A 15,971-nucleotide genomic window follows, 5' to 3' on the forward strand; every position below is an offset into this window, starting at 1 on the left:
TAAAGGTGGTTTAGAATAGACTCCGTAACAATTTATAGCAGGTTAAATTCCACACAATAGAATAGGATTTATCTAAACTGTGCATGATAACTTTAAACCCCAACATGGGTTTCGTTTTAATGTTTCTGTTTCATGTTTCATATTCTAAGATCATGAACAGTTTAAATAAATTCTATTATGTAGTTATCAATCTGCTATATGTCAATATGTAACCCTAGCATATGCCTTAAAATATAAGGCCATTGAAGATTAATACATTTGTGTAGTTGTATCATATTTTGGGGACCTTTCTGTTAAAAATAAAAGTGTCAGGGTTATATCGTATACACATACATGGTCAATGCGTTAACTGGAGTGCAGGTATTAGTTACCCGCACTCCAGAGCATGCCCACTGGATTTCTTGGATTTACTTATTGTGTCGACAGAGAAAGGGATAACATTCAGATGCTCTTTTATCGGTTATTTTTTTCTGGGGTCTCATATTTTGACGACATGGAACGTGTTTTAATTTTTGCCTTTGATACAAAAGAGAAAGAAGATCAAAACACTCGGCAATCTGATTTATACTCGGGGGCTACGACATCTTCGTACAAATCAGATAGCCTCGTGTTACGTTGCTCTTTCTATAAGCTATCTAATTGAACAATAATATCACTTGTCCATGCATGTGGTTATGAAAAATACCTCTAAAATATTCATTTATTTCTTTTATTGATATTCGTTATAGAAATGAAGACTTAACCGACTGGTATTTCCTCGTAAACAGGTGCAATCATATAGCCGCTGAATGTGGAATAAATCTCATTTTGTCGCCCGTATATATTGGTATCTACTCCGTATGATTTATCTACTGCCTTGACATAGACCTAAAATTACAAAAATTTATGATTGACATGGTGTATGTGTCATAAATTATCATTTATTTTAAATAAATACATTTATGGATGCGACATATTATTGTAATTAAGAAATATAGTGGTGTTAGCCTACAATCCGGTTTTGCAATAGCAGACGGGCGTTAGCCCACTGTCCGGATAGTAACTTAGTGGACAGTTTTTTAGATAGCACATTAACATAAATTAGCAGCCATTTTGTAAGAACAAAAAGTTAAGAAAAAGAAATTGTTAAAATCACAGAGATAACGGGTAAATGTTTTGTTTTCGTGGTAATTCTACTCGAAAGTTACTTCTTAATCATCTCCGTTATCATATGGACATTTCTATTTCGTGTTTACTACCACAGTTGTGATGATCAAAGTGTTTTCTCTATCTGCTCATTGCTGACCGACAAAATTCAACATCTAAGTCACGCTTCAATACAGACTATATATTGGTTAAAAGATGTGTATGTTGGTATTAGGTACATCTCATATAAACAGACTCCAAAATTATTTGGTGCGACAACACATGTCAATAATTTATTTAATTTGAATAACCTGCCGATTTATTTGCATGGAATATCAGGCGGATGTGTCAACAACCGAGTCCATGTTACTCGCTGGGAAAGGAGCATTGCTACATTCAGGCCAAAAGTGTTGGTATTACATTTTGGAGAAAACGATTTAGATTCGCGAAGAGATGTTTGTGATTTAATTTCGCTGAAGGTAGTGAATTTGGCAACCACATAGCGTGCACGATATAACGTTCAATCTGTGGTGATAGTGCAACTGATGACATTTTGTACTGGAAGATCTCTGGGGTGAAATATCCAACTCAGCCTATTTTCTGTGATGGTGTACATTTTAATGATGATGGAATGCTTCGTTACTTCCGTAGTTTACGTGGTGCAATTATCTACGCTAGTAAATAAGTGATGTAAACATAGTGAAATGTTATTGTGTGAATAGCTTCAGCTTTGTGATATGACTGATGTTTTTTGCTTTAGAACTCTTTACCTACATGTACATCTGGCTATTTACATCCTTGTTTCATTATGTTGACATGCTCAAATAGTTCAAGTAACATGTACAAGCACAAAATACTATGAAATTTTCATCGCAAATGCATGTCTTTTCTTTACCTGCTGAGAATCATGTTGACAGTTAATGAGTTATCTGTGTATATTTTGTCCTAGAATTTATTAAGTTAATTTTAGTTATAAATATGTTAATATTTCTGCATAAGTATAACTATTTTATGTTATTAATGGATTTATTGCTTTTTAATAACAACTGTAATATGTAAGTATTTCCGTTATAAAATGCAATTTGGGCCTTTATAAAACTGGTTGGAAGTTCTTCCTTCATCATTTTCAAGTACATAAGTTTATATTGCAATGCAATATTATTTATTAGTGTCAGTATACGGTAGTATTTGGCAAAATACGTTAGTATTTTCTAGAATACGGTAGTATTCTATCTATTTCTCGGACAAATGATTGGGATATGTTAGTTTTCAGTCAGAAATTTGTTCAAACATTTTATCAACAACTGAAATACGTTAGTTTTCAGTCACAAAAAATACGTTAGTATTTTTGGCAGTTATCATAATTATGATGGTATTCTTAGTTTATTAAGAGCAGAATACGGTAGTATTCTTACCTATTTTTGTTCGATCAAACTGCAAGAAATAAACTATTGTTTCGTCAAGGGAATACGTTAGTATTTCCATTTTTAAAGCATAGTATGCTAGAAAAGCTACGGCAGATTACTGTGTTTTGATAATGGTTTTACATAAGTTTATATTGCAATGCAATATTATTTATTAGTGCCAGTATACGGTAGTATTTGGCAAAATACGTTAGTATTTTCTAGAATACGGTAGTATTCTATCTATTTCTCGGACAAATGATTGGGATAAATGTTAGTTTTCAGTCAGAAATTTGTTCAAACATTTTATCAACAACTGAATACGTTAGTTTTCAGTCACAAAAAATACGTTAGTATTTTTGGCAGTTATCATAATTATGATGGTATTCTTAGTTTATTAAGAGCAGAATACGGTAGTATTCTTACCTATTTTTGTTCGATCGCACTGCAAGAAATAAACTATTGTTTCATCAAGGGAATACGTTAGTATTTCCATTTTTAAAGCATAATATGCTAGTAAAGCTACGGCAGATTACTGTGTTTTGATAATGGTTTTACATAAGTTTATATTGCAATGCAACATTATTTATTAGTGCCAGTATACGGTAGTATTTGGCAAAATACGTTAGTATTTTCTAGAATACGGTAGTATTCTATCTATTTCTCGGACATATGATTGGGATATGTTAGTTTTTAGTCAGAAATTTGTTCAAACATTTTATCAACAACTGAAATACGTTAGTTTTCAGTCACAAAAAATACGTTAGTATTTTTGGCAGTTATCATAATAATGATGGTATTCTTAGTTTATTAAGAGCAGAATACGGTAGTATTCTTACCTATTTTTGTTCGATCGAACTGCAAGAAATAAACTATTGTTTCGTCAAGGGAATACGTTAGTATTTCCATTTTTAAAGCATAATATGCTAGTAAAGCTACGGCGGATTACTGTGTTTTGATAATGGTTATAACACATTGACTAATCTGTCAGTTGATTTAAATGAAACATATTTACACTTGATGTTTCGGTTAAATGTTTCTAATACTTTTTTTTTTACACACATTTATGTTTTCATTAGAACAATGATGCAATTCTAGTTGTTGTTGTTGTTGTTGTAAATATATATATAGAAACACACACCAATAGATATATAATTATGGTCATTTAATGCACAAATCGGAAATGAGTTGTCTGTTAATGCGGGAATCCCAGATGATTTATGTACTGTCAATTATCAAACAATTGACGATGCCATAGCTCTCGTTAAACAATGTGGTTATATGTCATATATGACTAAAGTAGATATTGAAAATGCATATAAAATAGTGCCCATTCATCCCCATGATTTTGAACTTTTAGGTTTTTCCATTGATGACAAGAAAATTTTTTTTTTGGATAAAACCTTGCCCATGGGATTGTCTTATTCGTGTGCTCTATTTGAACGATTAAGCACTGCCTTTCATTGGACTGCTGTAAACAAATTGAAGTTACCGTTTTGTGCCCACATTCTTGATGATTTTTTTTTTTTCTTTGTTAATTTCACTTCTGATTTGTCCATGAAGGGTCTTAATATATTTTTAACATGGGCACAGTCAATTGGGTTACCTATTAATCCAGATAAAACTGTCACTCCTTGTACCACTATCACTTTTGTTGGTATTGAGCTTGATTCCATTGCAATGGAGGCTCGTTTACCATTAGAGAAATTGCAAAAAATCAGGTCAGTTTTACATTCTCTGCGATTTCGTAAAAAGGTTACTTTACAGGAACTGCAGTCTGTCATAGGTCTCCTTAATTTTGCTTGCAGAGTTGTTCGGCCGGGCCGGGCTTTTTTGACCTGACACTGTTAGTGTACTGTCCCTGGATTAAACTCAACTATATCGCTATCTTGGGGACAAGGGCCTCAGACTAGCATAATCGTTCACATTCCTAAGGTACACATTAATACCACATCTTCTGTCTTGGGGACAAGGGCCTCAGACAGTATGAATCATTGGTGAAATACTTGCAAATCTTGAGGACAAGGGCCTCAGAAAGGTTTTTCTGAAAATTTCTGCTGATAATTTTGTTAAATCTCTGTTGTATAATAATTGATTTTCTTTGGAACAAGAGTCTCAGAAAATCAAATGGTAATTTTCAGAAAATATTACTTTTGTTGTATTTTTGTGTTTTCTTAATAAATGTTTTTTATGTGTTAGTCATCGCTTTTTATAAAACATTAGTCAATTGTCTTTTTAATGTACATACTATGTTGTTACATGTGTCCCAGGGTTTCATTTTTATATACAATGTATGTACTTAATCTAGCTGATTATCTATCTCGTCTTCAGGTAGAACAATTTTTGCAAGAATGTCCGTTTCATCACCCACTACAAATGGCAGTTCCACCATCCAGTGTGACACTTTGACTGAAATTTCCCAAATGCTTCTTGACAATGCTTTGGCAACATCAAGTCAGCTCACTTATAATAAAGCAGTGGAACATTACAGGCGCTTCATTCTAGAGAGGTCACCATCACATGCACTTTTCAAGCCTCTTTAAATGATATTCTTATGTTTATTGCACATTGTTTTTCGAAGAATTTTGCACCCGCAACTGTTACCACATATGTGTCTGCCCTTGGTTATTTCCACAGACTAAGACAAATGCCAGACGTTTCTGGTCATTTCCTGATTAACAAATCTTTGACTGGTTATCGAAATCTCTTGAGGCGTCCAGATATCAGGTTACCAATTACTTGAAATATTCTATGGTCTCTCGTTCAATCTCTGCCACGCATAACTCTATGTCACTTTACAAGAACACTGTTTAAAGCCATGTTTCTTGTTATGTTCGCCTGCTTCTTACGTCTTGGGGAAGTAACAGCAACATCTTCCCCTCCACTCCTTCACAGGTCACATGTCTCCTTCAAATATAAACACCCCACAGATGAACTGATTGGCTTTGATTTGACTATAAAAGATTATAAACACAGTCATGGTTCCCAAAAAACAATTTTATTGTTCCTGCACAGCATGATTCTAATACTTGCCCAGTATATTCTTTGAGGTCATATCTCAACTTACGCAAAACATCAAGTGGTCCGCTGTTTGCATTTATGAATGATTCCCCTATTCCCCGTTCCTATTTTGACCGCCATCTTCGCCTAGCTCTGACATACTTAGGTTTTGATCCTTCAAAGTATAAAGGTCACAGTTTCCGCATAGGTGCTGCAACTACAGCAGCGGAAAAAGGTTTTTCGGAAACACAAATCCAACAAATGGGGCGCTGGTCATCCACAGCTTTCCGTAAATATATCCGTATCCCTACCTTACACTGTTAGTGTACTGTCCCTGGATTAAACTCAACTATATCGCTATCTTGGGGACAAGGGCCTCAGACTAGCATAATCGTTCACATTCCTAAGGTACACATTAATACCACATCTTCTGTCTTGGGGACAAGGGCCTCAGACAGTATGAATCATTGGTGAAATACTTGCAAATCTTGAGGACAAGGGCCTCAGAAAGGTTTTTCTGAAAATTTCTGCTGATAATTTTGTTAAATCTCTGTTGTATAATAATTGATTTTCTTGGGAACAAGAGTCTCAGAAAATCAAATGGTAATTTTCAGAAAATATTACTTTTGTTGTATTTTTGTGTTTTCTTTATAAATGTTTTTATGTGTTAGTCATAGCTTTTTATAAACACTAGTCACATAATATGTTTTTATACATGTCTCAGGGTTCACTTTTATATTTTATGTTGCAACATATTTTCGTAGTTTTTTGTTGGCGGATATTGCAAACTAGGTTTGCAATTGCAAACTAGGTTTGCAACATGTGGCGTTTTGATGGTTAACCAACATTTGATTTCTCTTACCATACATGCATAATAGTTGATATTTTTTGCATTGTTGCATAATTGTATTTCTAACAATTGCATTCATTTGAAATGTAATGTTGTTTTAAATTTGTATGTTTTACTATTATGCATTGTTCACATTTAGTCATTTAAATAGCAGCATTAAATGACAATTTCACTATATTATGTCTTTGTTTTTATCTGAAATCAAACTGAGAAAAACTTCGAAAACAAACAACCGACATACATAAATTATCATTTATTTTAAATAAATACATTTATGGATGCGACATATTTATTGTAATTAAGAAATATAGTGGTGTTAGCCTACAATCCGGTTTTGCAATAGCAGACGGGCGTTAGCCCACTGTCCGGATAGTAACTTAGTGGACAGTTTTTTTAGATAGCACATTAACATAAATTAGCAGCCATTTTGTAAGAACAAAAAGTTAAGAAAAAGAAATTGTTAAAACCCACCCTCCTCTCCCAAATGAAGTGTGTTGTTGGTTAACCAATATTTGCAAATTTTTAGTTGATAACAATTTTTCTGGATGGCATTTGTTCATGCATATTTATTTCTATTTTGCATTGTTGCATAATTGCATTTGAATTGTTGCATAAGCGGCGTTTTGATGGTTAACCAACATTTGATTTCTCTTACCATACATGCATAATAGTTGATATTTTTTGCATTGTTGCATAATTGTATTTCTAACAATTGCATTCATTTGAAATGTAATGTTGTTTTAAATTTGTATGTTTTACTATTATGCATTGTTCACATTTAGTCATTTAAATAGCATTAAATGACAATTTCACTATATTATGTCTTTGTTTTTATCTGAAATCAAACTGAGAAAAACTTCGAAAACAAACAACCGACATACATAAAAACGAAGTTACAATAACAATAATATTTAATTTACATGATTTATCCAAGAGTTTAGTTTGAAATACAGCTTATAATAACCAGAAAATATACGGACAATAATACGACGAGATGTACCTTTTACCTTGAAATATACTTGATATACCCTGCGCTTTGTCAAAAGTTGAAAACCATAAATTAACAAGATAAATTAAACAAAATTGTTGTATCATGAAATTGGTTTTAACTGATATGACAACAAAAATACACTTCAAGATGTATCATTTGCTTTGGCACAGACAACCTTATATTAGAAGGACAATAACAATAAACTATTTATCATTTGATTTGACATATTGACATAACCCTGAATTAAAAAGGATAAATTACACTAAGTTTAAACAAATTGTCTTTACAAAGACCTAAAATACCAAGGACAATTATATATTGAAATTGTAATTTGACATGCCATTACTATGAAATTAAAAGAATCTAATGGCATTTATACAATTGACTTTTCACCTGATTTTGTAAGGTCATTTTCAATTGAACTATTTCTTTTGCCTAAAAATAAAGTTAAAATACTTCAAAATATGTCTTCAGGTATTCAGCTCGACCTAAAATTACAATGATATTTATACTGAAGCTTTTAAACTTTTTATAAAAGAGCAAAGAACAATAACTCTTTAGGATATACCCTTTGCTTTGACATAAATCTTATATAACATGAACAATTAAACTGTAGGATAAAAATACCCTCAATCTACCCTCAATTACACTATATAATTTAGAACATAGACCTTAAAATCAAATTTATATAACATTTCAGGGTACATCGTATATCTTTCATCATAAGCAAACAAACACTACACTCACCTGATCCCCTTTTGTCAGCTTCAGAACCACGGAATTTCCACCACTTGCAAAATCATTCACTGTATGCCCATAGATTGAAGCGATGTAATAAGCATTGTGGTATAATTCTAGCCAAGAGGATTTGTCCTGGCGTGAAAGTGTGTGAAACTGAAAAGAAATACCGCATATAGGGGATTGTGTGTGAAACTGAAAGTTTATATCTATTTTAGTTGGATTATACAGATACGTATGTTTATGAAAATGAAAAGAAAAACCGCATAAAGAGGGCTTATTCTGTAGTGTGTGTGAAACTGAATGAGACCCAGAGGGGACTTGTTCTGATGTGGAAATCCGGATTCATAAAAAAGAAAGACCATGAAGAATAAAAAAAAGTGTGTGAAACTAAACAAAAAGGCTAAAATGTTGGCAAGGACATTAAAAAGAAATACTTGTTCCGTGTATAGAAGTAATATTTTACTGAAGAGAAAACTTAAAAGTTTAAATAAAAAGAAACCAAACTGTAAAGTTTAATGGTACCGAAAAAAAGACAAATTTTGCATTACAATTAAAAAAAATGAATAAAATGAAATAAAATATAATATGATAATTATATATTTGTAATGCCTACAATAATGATGAAAACAAAAAACTTAAACAAGAGCACCGCTAGGCGGAACATTATATGCCCGAAAGTGTGTGTTTTTTTTTAGTAAGGATGAAACATTTAACATTTTGTAAGACATGTGAATTAAATAAAGTATAGCCTCCTTCAAATAGCAATTCTATAAAGTTTGAATATTGTGGGCCAAAATGAAGAGAGGTGTTCTACCCAATATGGACAATCATCTTATGAAGTTTAAATATTGTGGGCCAAATGGAACTGAAGTTATGCCCCGGAAACTGTTTTCAGTTTTAAAGTAATAATGACCTTGACCTTTGACCTTGTGCCCCAAAATAAATAGGGGTCGTCTACTAAATATGGACAATCAACCTATGAAGTTTGAACACTGTATGCCAAATAGAACTTAAGTTATGCTCCGGAAACTGATTTCAGTTTTAAGGTAATACATGTAGTGACCTTGACCTTTGACCTTGTGACCCCGAAATCAATAGGAGTCTTCTACTTAATATGGACCCTCATCCTGTGCAGTTTGAACACTGTGGGCAAAATTGATTTTAAGTTATGCTCCGGAAATTGTTTTCAGTTATAAGGTAATAGTGACCTTGACCTTTGACCCCGAAATTAATAGGGGTCTTTTACCCAAGTTGGACAATCATCCTATGAAATTTGAATATTGTGGGTCAAATGGGACTTAAGTTATGCTCCAGAAACCAAATTGCTAACGGACGGACAGTCAGACGCCAGGGGGTATAACATAATATGCCCGAAATTCTTTAGGGCATATAAAAATCAAATTTTATTAAGATAACTGAGAGGATATAATGCAAGCTTTAAAAATATTGCTTTAATAGTAAAGTCAACATGACTAAGGGAGTTTAAAACGTGGGTATGGAGATAATCTGAAAACAGCCGTCATAAAACATTTGTGTTTCACATTCAATATTGTCTTTATATTTTACCTGAAATACATATATACCAGAGGTCGGTACATTAAAAATTCCGGTATTGTTGTCGTACCCGCCGCCGATGTTTGTAAAAACCTTGTCGTATACCACATTTTCGGCATGTGAGATGTTGACATTGTGCGTAAGCCCGGCTGAGAAGGCGACTGCCGTATCAGCTTGTGTGAATGCCGCTAAAAATAACCAATAAATAAATAATTATAACAATGATAATGAAAACTGATGCATTTCTATAAAAGTTCACAATATGTTTGATATAATCAAATAAAATTGGTTTAATCATATACATTAAATCTCCATAGTGTAGCTTTGTTGACGGTCAGTTACTCTTAAATGCATACCCGGAATTGTCAATTATTGGGCATGTTATTAATGGTAGTAATATAATATACATATATAGCTGATTCACCTCAACTTGACACTAAAAATGAGCATAGTACGTGTCACTTTAACGTCAGAATTTGCAATTTATGATGAAAAATAATACTAACCTGATGCGATTAGTGTAACTGCGGTGATGAGAAACATTCTAGAAATATAATCGACAACAATATTTCATATTACGATAATTCAAAAATATGGTTTATTAGTGTAAAATAAGATGCTTAAAAATCCCTTTGCGAAAAAAGGTATTCACTTATATTCGCATATTACATATTACATATACGTACGACTGTATGGGAATTATGGAATACACATAAACACATGAACCGATGTAACAAATAGCTTAATTAAATTTTAGCTCCCAATAAATAGTATTTAGTGTCATAAGTATATGCTCGTCCATATGATTCTTTTCCGGCGGCGAGGGTAAAGAAACCATACACATAACGTATCTATTGTTATAGAGTCTATGCGGTGGGTTAGTTGAAAAAGTGTATGTTGTAAATTCAAGCAGGAATAGTGAGTGTGAACATATTACTTAAGTTACAAGTTAATAATTCATTCGGATTAGAATTTAAAAGGTCTCGAGAAATGATGCTTTACAACTTCAAGAACCATTTATTTCTGCTGAAATGTGGTAATTTCTGTGAAAGTTGCATTGTCCTTTATTCAATGAAATTATTGAAAGTGTTCTTTTATGAGTTGTGCAATAGGGTTTCCAATTTCGCCAAATTTAAAAATGTTTATCACACATAGTCAATCCATCGACATTGTTAAGACAACGTACGATAATCAACATTCACATATCAATAACATCGGCAATAATTTAAATGTATGGGAAGAGACACTGTCAACTTAGTATAACTTAAACATTAAAACAAAGTTTAATAACAAATAATTGCCAATCTATTACCTTGAAAAAGCTTAAGCAGAAGAAAATATACGTACATAGACATCTGATTTGTCACTCGATCGTTTGAAATAGGCTACGACATAGTGACACATGATTTCTTATCTTAACGTTATCTCAGTGAAATGAAATTTATGAAATATGACCTTTATTAGCCGCTAGTATCTTAAATAGAATAATGTTCTTAAATGTAACTCGAATTTGACTCGAGATCAGGTAGATATATGCCAAGTGGATCATATAGTGAAGGAGGTGGAAGGAGGTGGTGAGAATTTTCTACATGACAGAGCAACTGACAGAGATAACAAGCGAAGTTTTACGACACGTAAATTGTCTGCAATGGAATGGCCAGCTGTGTACTACAATCCTTGAGACTAACTTGACGAGTGTCAATTTAAATTTGCGCAGTTGTGAAAATAAAAATTAAAACGTGAAGCATTGCTACACGAAATTTTCATTACGTTCTTACTAGGACTGGTTTTATACTGTGGTAGCACGGCTAACCAATATTTGTGCAAGGAATTTGACACCTAATGTCCTATTTAGATATTGATTGTAGTCACGCTTGTAATCGTTTATGATAATGCCTTTGGACATTGATTAATTTTACTACGATTAAACGATATCTAAGTTTGTAATAAGCAAAGGATCAACAATATAGCCTTAAATTTGTGCATTAACATAGCGAATAAGACATCAGACCCGTTAACAAATGTTTCCACGGTTTACTGTATAATAGGCGGCTATGAAAGTTTTGGACCGCACAGCTCTATCCTAGTCATCTTAAAAGAAAAATATAAAACTTAAAAAGATATATATTCTAAATAAAGGGTAAAATGGAAAAAATGAATGAAAATGTTTTATGCCGTGCAATGTAACAGCTCTTGCAAAGTTGTCCAAAGTGTTTCTTGTTTCTGTCATCTGGAGGCCAGCCCCTTTAAAACCCATCTGTTAGGTAGCTTTTTAATGTTTGAAAATGTCTAAATTTTACAAAATGCCACATTATTTTTTCCAAATTAAAAACAGGGGCCTTGTCCAAAAATAGCTGGGAAAGGCCCTGCATGATTATTTAAAATCATGGTCATCGTGACCTTGACCTATGACGACAGACCTATCATTCTCTGGACAGGGTCTCACTGGTCTCTTCCATCACTAAATTAATTAAAAAGATAGTTAATGTCATAGGTATCAAATTATTTAGCCGACAAAAAGAGGCTATTGTGCCTATTGTAATTCCGTTTAATCACAGGATTTATTTCGTAAAAACGAAATATTAATTCGTGTTTACGAAAACAATTTCGTAATTACGAAACAATATATCATTTTTACGTTATTTTGTTAAATCGAAATTAGTCCAAGAAAAGATTCAAGATTCATAACTGTTTTAAAAAAAAGACCTCATTTTGAAGTATCAGTACATGTTAGAATTTTATTTTAAGAAACAGAATACAATGTACGAAAGCCCAATAGTGTCAAATGAAATAAAAAATAAAAATGCAAAGGCGTTATAACGCGAATAAAGGCGTTATTACGCGAATCAAAATGCGTAATAACGCGAATAAAGGCGTTATAACGCGAATCAAAAGGCGTAATTACGCAAATCAAAAGGCGTAACAACGCGAAAAAAGGCGTAGCAACGCAAATAAAGGCGAAGTAACGCGAAAAAGGCGTTATAACGCGAATCAAAAGGCGTAATAACGCGAATAAAGGTGTAATAACGCGAATCAAAAGGCGTAATAACGCAAATCAAAAGACGTAGTAACGCGAATAAAGGCGTAGTAACGCGAACCAAAAGGCGTAATAACGCAAATTAAAACGCATTATAATGCCAATTTAATACCATATTTATACTAATCAAATTGCCTAGTAACGCGAGAAAGGAAGACCAATATTGATCTGAATTTATGGCTCAAGGTATAAACTCGTATAGAATAATATAATATACATTTACAATAACTATCATTCCATTTGCGCAGTAATAATGCAAACTTTTTGTCATAAACTAATGAAGACTCTTTAATTTTTGCCAATATAAGGTGACTTAATTGGTGTCTTATAGGTTTATTAGACTGGACGTAAATACAGTTACTCTGAATTCACATGTATCACATCATTGATTTTACACATGCCACTATAGTAAATGAATTTCTTTTCTTATCTTATATTTTTATCTTATATGTGCGTCATATGTTCAATTATCTTCGGATATATCCCGTTTGATTACCTTATAACCTCTAGTATTTTCTAATTATGTGAAAACCATTCCTTATTAAGCTATAGGTAATACGCTATAGGTAACAAGATTTGGGAAAACGTAAGGTATAAATTAGTCACATTAGGGTGATTATTGAAAGGTATGCTTAAATGGGGGATAGTGTTTCAGTTAAGTTACAATTATAGGAGACATTGCCTTCTTTGTCTATGTAGAAACATATCTATAGTTGGATGACAGTAACCTCTAATCTCACGAAAGCATTTCCTAATAAAAGATTAAAAAATCAGACTGTGGCCTTAGGACGTATTCGTATAGAATTGAAAATAAAACGTACGTCTTGATCGATTCATTTAGAAACATTGTTATTCCTATCTTACATTGCTAGGCCACTGTTTGGAATTTATATGGTATTAAATTAGCGCTTTAACGCCTTTTGTTTTGCGTTATTACGCCTTTTGGTTCGCGTTATTACGCCTTTCAATTCGCGTTATAATGCCTTTCAATTCGCGTTATAACACCTTTATTCGCGTTATAACGCGAAACAAAAGGCGTAATAACGCGAATCAAAAGGCGTTATAACGCTAATAAAGGCGTTATAACGCGAACATAAAGGCGTAATAACGCTAACCAAAAGGCATAATAACGCAAAACGAAAGGCGTTATAACGCTAAATTAATACCATATAAATTCCAAACCGTGGCCTTGTGAAGAACAATGTTGATTTAAATAAATTGATCAAGATGTACGTTTTATTTTAAATTCTGTACGGATACGTCCTAAGGCCACAGTCTGATTTTTTAAATTTTTTATTAGGAAATGCTTTCGTGAGATTAGATCGAGGTTACTATCACCCAACTATAGATACTTTTTGATAAAGGCAAAGAAGACAATGTCTCCTATAATTGTAACTTAACAGAAACACTTTTACCCCTCTAAGCATACCTATCAATAATTAGAGTTATTTCCTAATTCGCTACGCTCAAACGTAAATAAATTATTTATCCCATAATAAAAGAATCGAAGGAAGGAAGAACAACAAATACATAAATTCACATTTAGGATTTGTTATCTGCATTGCCGTTTATCGAGTGTTAACACATGTTCTTAGAAACAACACCAAAATCGTATACACATGAAAATAACATCTCAACGTTAAATCGGTATAATGTAAAATGTCTTTTTTGACAATAAACTCATTTCTTAATTGCGTACATCAACATGGAAAACACACAGTTATGAACATACTTTCCCTGTCAGTATGCTGCGAGTCGGCTGCGCAACCCTACTCCATCGTGGGAGGGGGACGTAGTAGGAAACCAAAACTCAAGACTAGCCACCTTTCGTTAGTGTTCTGACATAATTTAATGAGAAACCCCATAAAAATAATAATAACTGTGTGTACTTTTCGGGAGGGTGGGAGGGATTCAGTGTACGATATAGTACAATAAACGTGTGTAGCAATGCAGAAAACCTCGAATGATGTACACGTCTAACCGACTTTATTATATATTACTGACGCACGAGAAAATCGTGCGTATCATATACAATGATTTTCAATACAGTAAAACTTCGATTACTTTAACCTAGGATAAATATATATACTTTCACCTTAATGTGACTTACGTATACCTTACGTTTATCCAAATCTTGTTACCTATAGCCAATTACCTATATAGCGTAATGAGGAACGACATTCACATAATTAAAAGTTACTACAGGTTTTTTAGTAATTATACAGGACATATCCGTAGATAATTGAACATATGACGCACACATAAAATAAGATAAGATATAAGAAAAAATAGAAATTCAATTACTATAGTGACATGTGTAAAATCAATGATGTGAATTCAGAGTAACTGTATTGACATATAACCCAATGGACCTTTAAGTCTCCAAGTCACCTTATATTGACAAATATCAAAGTCTTTATTAGTTTATTACAAATTGTTTGAAATATTACTACGCAAATGGAATGATAGAACTTATTGTAAATGTATATTATATTATTCTATACGAGTTTATATCTTGAGCAATAAATTCAGATCAATATTGTTCTTCCTTTCTCACGTTACTAGGCCATTTGATAAGTATAAATATGGTATAAAATTGGGATTATAATGCGTTTTAATTGCGTTATTACGCCTTTTGTTTCGCGTTACTACGCCTTTATTCGCGTTACTACGCCTTTTGATTTGCGTTATTACGCCTTTTGTTTCGCGTTACTACGCCTTTATTCGCGTTACTACGCCTTTTGATTTGCGTTATAACGCCTTTTGCTTCCCGTTAATACGCCTTTATTCGCGTTACTACGCCTTTTTTCGCGTTATTATGCCTTTTGATTTGCGTAATTACGCCTTTTGATTCGCGTAATAACGCCTTTATTCGCGTTATAACGCCTTTGCATTTTTTTATTTTATTTGACACTATTAATTAGGCTTTCGTAAGTATAATTTAGACTTAAAAGTCTTTATATAGCATGCTGGTCGCATGAAAAACTTTTGTCTTATGTATAAGATATAATTTAAATGCATTTATCACATAAACCGCGGCGCAGGAGTGTAATAAAGCCATTTAATAACTAGAACTCCGCGAGTCGGATGTGTCGCCTTGTGAACAATATAGTTTAGGAGAAATGGCCAGGAAAAAAAATGAAATATGAAAACTAACAAAGGTCAATAACTCAAAATATAATAAGTGCAGAGCAACAGTTTCTATGTACTGCACTTCTTATCAATAAGATCTATCATTCTATGAAGTTTCAAGTCCATATCTTTTATAAG

At 32.8% G+C, this 15,971-nt stretch overlaps 1 protein-coding gene and 1 long non-coding RNA gene across 2 annotated transcripts; one reads left to right on the forward strand and one right to left on the reverse strand.

Moving 5' to 3' along the window:
* Positions 1-695: 695 nt before the first annotated feature.
* Positions 696-11,089, reverse strand: LOC132754668 (complement C1q-like protein 2). The gene is made up of 5 exons (XM_060745326.1): positions 11,012-11,089; positions 10,171-10,208; positions 9,677-9,852; positions 8,117-8,263; positions 696-867 (listed from the first exon to the last, which is right to left on the reverse strand). The coding sequence occupies exons 1-5, from the start codon at positions 11,017-11,019 to the stop codon at positions 739-741; spliced, it is 498 nt and encodes a 165-aa protein (XP_060601309.1). The 5' UTR covers positions 11,020-11,089; the 3' UTR covers positions 696-738.
* On the forward strand, positions 911-5,524 carry LOC132754669 (uncharacterized). The gene is made up of 2 exons (XR_009629111.1): positions 911-1,146; positions 1,244-5,524. It is a non-coding gene; the product is annotated as an uncharacterized LOC132754669 (long non-coding RNA).
* Positions 11,090-15,971: the final 4,882 nt, after the last annotated feature.

The sequence above is a fragment of the Ruditapes philippinarum genome, unplaced genomic scaffold (genome assembly GCF_026571515.1).
Source record: "Ruditapes philippinarum isolate M1 unplaced genomic scaffold, ASM2657151v2 ctg372_1_1_1_1, whole genome shotgun sequence".
NCBI classification, from domain to species: Eukaryota; Metazoa; Mollusca; class Bivalvia; order Venerida; family Veneridae; genus Ruditapes; species Ruditapes philippinarum.